The sequence below is a fragment of the Charadrius vociferus genome, unplaced genomic scaffold (assembly GCF_000708025.1).
Source record: "Charadrius vociferus isolate BGI_N301 unplaced genomic scaffold, ASM70802v2 scaffold62, whole genome shotgun sequence".
NCBI lineage: Eukaryota > Metazoa > Chordata > Aves > Charadriiformes > Charadriidae > Charadrius > Charadrius vociferus.
Genome location: NW_009647419.1, coordinates 3,127,073 through 3,136,596, shown reverse-complemented (window position 1 = coordinate 3,136,596; position 9,524 = coordinate 3,127,073). Strand labels below are relative to the sequence as shown.

Genomic DNA, 9,524 nt, shown 5'->3' with positions numbered 1-9,524 from the left:
GCTGAACCTGTGTCTGTCTGTTTGTAGTTTACATTTTCAGTGCAGAGGCGAAGCTAGCCTCGTTGTACTAAAAAGATAGATTGTCCCTTCTGGGCTCTAAATAGCAGCAAATTATAAAGGCATCTTTGAGTTGGGGTTAAGCGCAAACTGTGGTTAAACGTTGGCTGTCACCTGTCTACATGAGAAGCATTGTCTTTTTAAAGTTCTGATTGAGATAGTATTTTTAAAGGATATATTGGGTGGGTGTATGTCTGTAAATAATATAAACAATGACACTTCTCAGACATCACGAACGTCCTTCCATGCACTTCCTGTGGATCATAAGTTGATCTTCTCATTGTTTAAGAGAATGTCAGCTTTTCAATGTTCTTGCAGACGGAGTATGTGCAAATATTCACTGGGTCACTTCCTACTCTGCTGCCAAGAACTAGATCATATTGGGATATGGGTATCTGTGGGGTGCACAGTGGTCTGGGTGTCTCTTCATTGTTTGATATACAGTGATGTTGTGTGGGGTGCTGGTAACAGGACAGAATCTATTCCTGCCTATCAAAAGGCATTTCAAGCAAGGCAAATGGTATTTAACAATTTTGAATGCACTTAAGTAAATTTGTTCAACACCGATAGTATATAACTTGGAAATCATGCAGCCAACTCGGGTCTGGTAAGTTAATGTGCTATTCTTTCCAGACTGCCATGCAGATTAGAAATGATAACATACAGGGCTTTCAGCCATTGAAAATGTAACTCAAAACTCAGAATACATCGAGTACTATCATAATCTAAATTAGCAGGGCTCATTCATGGGATTTCAAGGATTATTTGTTTTGCTACTCTTGCGGTGTTAGTGTAGTATTAATTTTGGCTAGAGTCCTGAAATGTCTGTCTATCACTGTATGGCGTCTTTCTGTACAAATCAATGTAAGTGCAGATATCGCATGCTTAAATCACAAGGTGCTTCACCTTATATACTTAGGTAATTAACAAAGCCCATATTTCTATTATTGCTTAAGCAACGAGTCTTTTGGAGAATTCAGGAAGTCTCAAATAATCTGATAAAGCTGATGGAGTTAAATACTTTTAGTCAACTAATTCTTACTTCCTTTTTCATTCTACTGTTATCCCAGCTACTTTTACAGTAACTTCTGAATGCTTCTAGGGGAACCATAATAATTCTTCTGGGCACTGTTTGGCTAGTATGGTAAATTGGAACTATTCACATCTTTATGTGAAACCGATAAAGTGGGAAGGGTGCATGCCATAGGGAATTTGTTCATTTGGTTCCTTGGTTACCTACAACCATCCAGCCATTACATCTGGGAGCCTTATTGGAAGCTCTTCACTGTGGCCACGCAGCGTCTTAGTCGGCAATACCAGCTCTGAAACAGTGGAATTAGCCTGGGAGCTGAAAAGCAGGTGATATATTTTATTATTTTTTTTGGTGTGTGTGTGGCTTCTGCTGGAGGCAGGTTCTGAGTTGTAGAGCATTATGTCTGTCCTGCCATGTCTTAGAGAAGTGTTTCCTTTTGTTCAATTTAGGAATCAAAAACTACTAATGAAAAATCCAGAGGTAGAAGTCCGAAGCCAGCAGAATCCTCTTCACAGTCCTCCAAACATCCTTTCCAGTTGGCCAATATTTATGAATATTATGATGCAGGGAACCACTGGTGCAAAGACTGCAATACCATCTGCGGGACCATGTTTGACTTTTTCACACACATGCATAATAAGAAACACAGACAGGTATGTTGCAGGCTTCCTTCACTAAGTGCATTTCATATTGCTATAAATATTAACACTAAAACATACATCACAGAACTACATTTTACAAGAGGACCTGAAGTAATAATGAACCCAAGAAGTTGCTTACCAAGTTCTTTTTCTCTATTGTTGGACTTGAGCAGTTTGTACAGCTACCAGTGTGTTCTGACTAGTGTAAATGGGGCCTGTGTTCAGTTTGCTTGGGAACGAGCTTTTGATATTTGTGTTTCACATGTTGCTATCATTTACATTTTACCCTTTTCACAGGTTATTTTCTCATTATAAATTGCAAAATGGGAGGGGAAAGAGAAAATATAGTTCCTGTAAATATTTGCACGTTGATTTTATTGTTCAGTGTCTGAAAGGATGTTAAAAAGGAAAAAGACAAGTGTACTTGCCTTGCTAGTGTAATATATGAGCCTGTATACCTCTGTCACTGTGCAAATAGACCCTGGATCCTTACAACAGACCTTGGGCTTCGAAGACCCAGAGTGAGACCAAACAAGACTCCATAAAACGCATCGATAAGATAACTGTTCCTGCCAAAGGTACGTTAATTTTTTTTAACTTGGGTGTCATCTCCCTTTGCCATCCAGCAGGCTCCAGTTGCTCAGAGAAAGGAATTTCAAAACTACCTTGTTATAGGAGCTTATATAGATACTGTATTATTAGGTAAAAGGCAAATGATTTAATTTCCTGGTTGTTCTTGTGGAAAAGGTCATGAAGCAAGAGTGTAGGAAAATGTAGCGTGGTTCCTTCTCTTCTTTAGTTTTTTGTTTTGAATACCAGGTGACTTTTTCCAGTGTAGTTCCAAAGCGATTTTTGCTAACATATTAGAATTTAGAACATGACCACAAGAGCTTGCTGTGTTTGGGCAGATCTTGTGCAGTACTCCCCACAGTCTTTCAACAGACTCTGCCATTCAATACATTTTTAATGGAGGTGTCCCTGAAAAATCACTGATGAGTTCTTGGTAGAGTGTGGATACAGAGAATCTGAGAAAGCCATATGGAAGGGGCTGTAAGTCATTTGAAAATTAATATACGATTTAAAATCTGAATGTGTAAATAGGCCTGCCAGTATTCAGTCTCAGTTTATTAATCTGTTACATAATTCTAGTAGCGCCTGCTAAAGGAGGGTCTGCACTCTGGTAGATAACTGCAGCTGCTTCTATAGGCACAAGGGTGAAGTCTTGCTGAACTTCAATGAAAATACTTGTATGCTTTTTATAAACCAGGCGGTTAGTATTTGAGCAGACTGTACCACAAAAATGGCAAGTAGATTAAGACTGTAGGAAATGTTAACCTACTTGAACAGGGGATAGCCTTAATAAGATGGACAGCACTAAAATAATTTTTTGAGTCATAGTAATCAAGCTTCTTCACTTTACATGTTTGCTCTTGGTAGTGGTGTTTCCCATACTGTAAGCGTAAGGAGAGCAGCATTAACTGTTCTAAAAGGAACATTGCTGGAGGTTTTGCTGTTGTTGTTTTTTATGTTTATCTGGCTTTGTTAAGAGCTTGGCGTTTATTAAATTTTACTTCTCTGATCGTTTTCTTCGGCCTTTTCAGGCTCTGAGTTTCTGATTCCCATCACTGGATATTATTGCCAGCTCTGTCATGAATTTTTTGGAGATCAAATCTCAGCAGAGCAGCATGTGAAAAGTCATCCCCACAATGAAAAATACAAGGTTGGTAACTGATGTACCAGGAACGAGTCATTCCTTGTGTTAGCTTCTACTTGTTCTGTCCTCCTTTCCTGAAGAATGACTTTTGACTCCTCGGAGTATATGTATTTGGTTATCTTCACTACATTCTTCTGAACTAAATAAGCAGAACTTCACACTACATAGAAATTAATCTTTCATCTGCATGAGGTTGAAATGGTGTTTAAGTCCCATTGTTGACTTTCAAACTTTTCTTTAAAGTGACAGAACTGCTGCAAGCCACCACTCAATTCACATTAAATTACAGAATGTGGAGTTTGTAGCATCTCAGTTTCCCAGTAGGAAGTTCTCTGCTCTCTTAGTGTTGAGATGGCGCTTGCTGAACAAGTCAAAACTGTTACAGAGTTGAATTTATTTATTTTTCATGGAAGCAGTGGTTAAAATTGTGCCATTTATTTCCACAGAAATACATAGATGAAAATCCACTCTATGAAGAGAGGAGAAATCTAGACCGTCAAGCTGGATTGGCTGTAGTTCTGGAAACAGAGCGCCGGCGGCAGAGTGAGCTGAAACGGAAACTAGTTGAGAAACAGAAAGAAGAGAAGGATGAGAAGAAACCAAAAATAATAAAGAAAGAGGAAGCAAAGAGCATCCCGGAGCTTGGAGAAGGGACCAGTGAAACTCAAGGCAAAATAGATTCTGCTGGGCGAAAAATGGGTATCAAGCTTAAGCTGAAGAAGGAAGAGAAGGAGGAAAAAAAGGAAGAAAAGAAGGAGGAATCTAAAAAGGAATCACTAAGCCAGACTTCCTTTGGGAAATTCAGCTGGAAAAAGACTGAGAGAGAGGATAAAACCCCAGGAGGAGCTATTCCAAAGGAGGAGAGTACAGAAGGGAACAAAGAGGAGAACAAGTGTCAGCCTGGGAAACCCCATGTCAAGCCCATTGAAATCAAGCTGTCTGGGAAAACTGTTATTCCACACACTAGCCCATGGACACCAGTTGTTTCCACATCAACACCAGCAAAAATTCTACCCAATCTACCAGTCCCCACCATGATTTTTCGGAAGTCTACTACTGCAACAGTTAGCAAACCAGCACCTTTGAACACCTTTTTATCCATAAAATCCTCTGGAGCTACCACCAAACCACTGCCTGTCGTCAAAGAAACCAATGCAGATCTTCTACTGCCTCCGGATATAATCTCAAAAGCTTTTGGAGGAGAAGAAGTAATTTTAAAAGGGGCAGAGGAGGATTTGAAAGCAGCAGAGAAAAGTGAGTCTTCTCAGACTTCTGATATACCACCTCCACGCCCTCCTCCACCAGCAGTCCAGCAGGCAGCTGTCATACCTGCAGATGAAGTAGCTCCAGGTGTGTCTGAAAGTGAACAGGCAATGCTGGCAATGCCTGTGAGACCGCCTCCACCACCACCACCTTCAACTGCTTTCAGTGAACAGGCAAAAAAGGTAGAGAAACGAAACTCTTGCTTGGCCACAGCCAATGCTAAAGATCTCTATGGTATTTTCTACAGTAGTGGGGGAAAGGGTTCGACTGACAGCAAGCTTGCAAGCTCTGCACTTTCAAACGGAGAAAACTCTAACCTAACAAAACCTGCAGACTTACCTCCAAACCCTAAAACAAGTAATAGCTCATCCTCCTTGAAAGAGGATTCTCAGAATATGGCTACTGATGTTAGCCAAGTCCACTTAGCTGAGAGAAGCTTAGAACTGGAGAAGACTGATGTTCGGGAGACTTTAATACTTCATACTGAGATAAGTCCTGACATTGAAAATGGTATTCAGAAAGATGTAGGTCAAAAATTTCAGACTCCTCTTTCAACAAGTGTGCGGACTAAATGGAAAGAAGATTTGTCACAGTGTAATAATCAAGTAATGGGGAGTTGGGTTCTTGGTGAGAATGAGGCTGACATGAACAAGAAACCACTTCAGCCTCAGCTGTTGGAAATGTCGGTCACAGAATTGCCAGAAAGAAAAACTGCTTCTGGTATCCAGATGCCTGCAGAAATTGGACTTGTGGATATAGGAGGCAGAGAGCAGGCAGGCAATCAGGAATTCTGTGATCTACAGAAAACAGAGGTCCAAGAGAAAGTTGGACAGGAAGATGCAAATAAAACTGCAGTCTCTAACACAAATGTTCCTGGTACCTTCGAGAAAGATGCAGAAATGAAAGACTGGGAAGTGAAAACAGTAAACCCTGAGCTTAGCTTACACCCAAAGACTTTGTTACCTGAAACACATAATGAAGTTCAAAATTTGGGAAATTCCCATTTGGTAGAGGATAAATTAAGTGATAACTGTAAAACTCACTCAGAAACCGATAATCCAAACTTGGTCTGTGATTCTCAAAACACTTCAAAAGAAAAAGCTTTGGTAGCAGTAATGACAGAGCAGAAGTCTATTGATGCCTCCTTGAAAGATCTAAAACTGAAAAGTGTAGCTTCGGAAATACTTCAGCCAGGAGTCCTTGGCAAAGCTCCCCGAATTTCAGAAACCCAAAATAAGATTTCAGAATTGTCAAGAAGTCCTTGTGAGTGGGACACTTCCAGAACTAGTAATGGAGAAGAACAGGTCATCACAACCCGTTCTTATTCTGAAAGTCATTGGGATCTATCAAATACTCCAAATGTAGAAATAAAAACTAGTTCTAATGAAGTTAGTACTTCAGAATTGATAGCAGTACGGCCAGACACAGGTCTTGCCAACACAGAAACTAGAAGAAGCGTATTAGAAGCTCAAGAAAAAGTTCGACCTGAACCTTCAGGCCATGCAGTATTAGATAAGCAAACCCAAAGGCAGGAAGTTGCATGGTTAGTCAACGCCTGCTCTGCAAACATTGTTGAACTCAGATCCAGTGTAGAATTAGTAGTTGAAGTTGAAAAAAAATCATTAGGATGCAGTGGATCTGATGCAACATTAGATAATGTTTTTGTCAAGAGAGATGCAAAAGAAGTAGGGGTTAGAGGCTTTTCTAGGGCTCGCTCTGATACTTTCCAAGAGTCAGTAGTTGCTTTATCAGCAGATTTCCATAGAGAGCATCTTTCAGAAGAAGCTGTCCACCCCCGAGAAACAAAGCATGAGGTTGTAAGAACCTCAGCAGCCAATGACTTTCATCCAAATACCATTCGCTCAGGATTGAACGCTGAGCAAACTGAAAGTCTCTCTGCAAATGTTCGTGTGGATAACAAGAAAGTTTCTTTGACATCAGAAGATGTGAAACACAATGAGACTCCCTCCCAGAAAGCAGAGCTTGAGTTCAAAAGCACTGATTTCAGTTTGGGAGATACTAAGGTAAAACATGAATGCTTCAGCATCCTTACAGCAGGACTTTTAAATGAGAATATGGAAGAAGTCTCAAAACTAGAGACTATTGCATCAATTAGGTTGGAATCCAGTAAACTTAGGAAGCTAGGCATTGAGAAAACAGTGGATGAAACAGAGATTACTGATTTTGCTACTTCTGGTAGTCAGGAAGATAAATTTTGCACACAGATTTCTCAAACAGCTATGCCGCAGCTTGGATTGCAGTCCTCAAATAGTGATGCTACAGAAGTGGTCATGCCAGTTCTAGAAATGCAGGACATTTCTCCCATGTCTGAGATCCTTCTGCAAGTGAAGGAGAGCAAAGGTGGCACTGTTGAAATGCCGTCACTGAGTTGTGATGGAGGCAGCACAGAAAGTCAAGCTTCTGGGTGTGTGGAAACTTTCCTTCCTGGGCTCAAAGGAACACGTGGAAAAGAGGGTGGCTCAGGAGGCAAGGGAGTATGCACCATCCAGAGCAAGAAGACTGAGCAAAGAGAAACTGCTGACAGTAGCTTGGAAGCTACAACAAATTCAGGAATTGCTGAAAGCTTAGCAGAAAGCCCAGTGGGTTGAAGTGAACCCAGCCAGTCCCAATATTTGAGGAGCCAGAGCTGGGATTATGTATATGTTTTTTGTTTGGTTTTTTTGTTCCAGTTGAGGGGTTTGGGTGTATTTTGCATCCTGTGGTAGGACTTGACTAAAGTGAAACTTACATCGGAAACCAGACGCATACTTTATTCTGTACATAATTAATTGTGTAAAATGTTTTTTCATGTGAATTTTTTTGCCAATTTCTTTTCTACACTCTGCTATTAAAATGGAATCTCTCGTTTATAATGCGTGCGTCTTTGTTGTTTATTTTGGGGGCTTTTATTCTTTGACCATTTTTGGATGATTTCCAGCTCACCCTGTTTGTGTCAGTAGCACCGTGAGTAGCACAGCCGTTGGGACAAGCTCAAGAAGAGCAGTTTAGAACTTGAGGAAATGGAGACTTGCAGAAGAGCTAAAACTGAAAACTTCTTTAAACTGTAATGCATGGTTTTGTTTACTTTCATTGTTTGAAATGCAGGAATGTGATTAGAGTTGATTTTTTTGTTTGTTTGTTTGTTTATCTGTCTCTGTGATTTGTAATTACTGTTGTATTACATCTGTACTTAAGCTGTTTCATTGTATTGTATAAGCACATGTATGGATGCCACATCACTAAGCAAGGGGAGAAAATCTGTCCGACTGGATTTTGGAGAAGAAGACTAACCGGTAAGGCTCTGTGGCCTGACACCTGGACCAGACATATTGAGGTCACTTACATGATTTGAAATGGGCTTTCTTTCATTGTATTGTGATCCAGTAACTATTTGTGTTAAATCATTTAGCAGCTGACCAGCTCTGAAGAAGCAGAAGATCAGAACCCTGGTGTCAGGAATTGGACTCGCTTCATGTGATACAGACACATGCATGCCTACCCTGAATGGTCCTTGAGCTATCAAAAGCTCTAGTGTGATGGTTCTCATTTGTATAGCTTGTTAAAGACTAAAGTATTAAATGTGTTTGCTTGGATAAATATAACAATTTTATTTGTAAATTGTTTAAAAAATAAACGTATGGTGGTCAACAAGACTTTCTTTTTGATTTTCTTTTTTTTTTTAACTCAAGGAAAGTGTTTTATTTCAATTAGTTTCTAACTCCTGTGGTAGCTGATAAAATTGAGAAACCGTAGATGATGATGATGTTCAACAGTTAGCCTCCTCAGTAAAAAACTGATTTATTCCGAGCCGAACTCAATGGAAGAACTACAGTCAACATCATCAGTGGAAGTTTGTTTGAAGTCCTGAGCCCTATGTAAAGCTCGAGGCGGGGGTCGGGGGCGGAACCCAAGCAGAGTTCATATTTCTGTAATCCTTACCAGCACATGGACCTCCAGAGGGGAAAAAAAATCACCATTTTTCTACCATTTCCATGACTGTGTGCGAAGAAGGTATGAAACATTTTTCAGAGTCATTATGGTGGTTTTCGTATTAGAAATCTAAGAAATATCTAAGCTGAATTTTGAAATATAGTATAAATGGTCAAGTCACCCCCAAAAAGGTAATTAAAAAGGGAGGAGGGTTTTGAGAAAGGCTCTTTGAGCTGTTTTTATGATGTTAAGCAGTTACTGCATTGAATGTAAGAAGTCTTTGTTAGTATCATTGCCCTACTTTCTTCAAATAACCATTTCCTGTCAAAACCAAAGAAAGAAAGGTTTGACATGCTTTGATACTTTTAAAATGGAGTTGGGTAACGAGTAGAGATTGCTTAAATCCTGGTTTATAAAAAAAGTCCTTTGTAGTTGTTTCTGAGTTTTCCTTTGTAAATGTTTTTGATTATATATATGAGTTTATTTGTTTACATTTGACAGCTAAATTTTTTCCCCCCATTTTCTCTCCAATTTCTCCAGTGAAGTGCCTGGTCCCTTGCAAATCCACAGAGAAAGAGTGGACTGGTTTTCTTGCCTGCCTTATATTGAGGGATATCAGTGCAGGGAAGGGAGATGTTAAAGGGAAGGCTGAATTTTTGCACAGTTCTGCATTTTTGATGGTGCTGTTTTGGAATACAGACATGCTTTCTGGTTAGTTTCCTTTTGCAGATTGGTTTTTGTGAAGATCTTGGTGCATGCAATGGCAAAAAATCATTTGGACAATCATCTTCTTTAGACAACTTTATTCAGTGCTGTGTTACCTGTGTGGGACATACTCTTGATTAACTTTATTTTGGGGGAAAGGATATTGATATGAATCAAATAC

At 39.7% G+C, this 9,524-nt stretch overlaps 1 protein-coding gene across 1 annotated transcript in view; it reads left to right on the top strand.

Moving 5' to 3' along the window:
- ZNF318 (zinc finger protein 318) overlaps nucleotides 1-7,317 on the top strand; it is a 26,004-nt gene extending 18,687 nt beyond the window's left edge. Inside the window, exons 7-10 of the mRNA XM_009880402.1 lie at nucleotides 1,540-1,743; nucleotides 2,210-2,309; nucleotides 3,333-3,451; nucleotides 3,892-7,317. Of these exons, the coding sequence (XP_009878704.1) occupies nucleotides 1,540-1,743; nucleotides 2,210-2,309; nucleotides 3,333-3,451; nucleotides 3,892-7,317 (3,849 nt within the window). The remainder of the gene's footprint in view (nucleotides 1-1,539; nucleotides 1,744-2,209; nucleotides 2,310-3,332; nucleotides 3,452-3,891) is intronic.
- The last annotated feature ends 2,207 nt before the right edge of the window (nucleotides 7,318-9,524 follow it).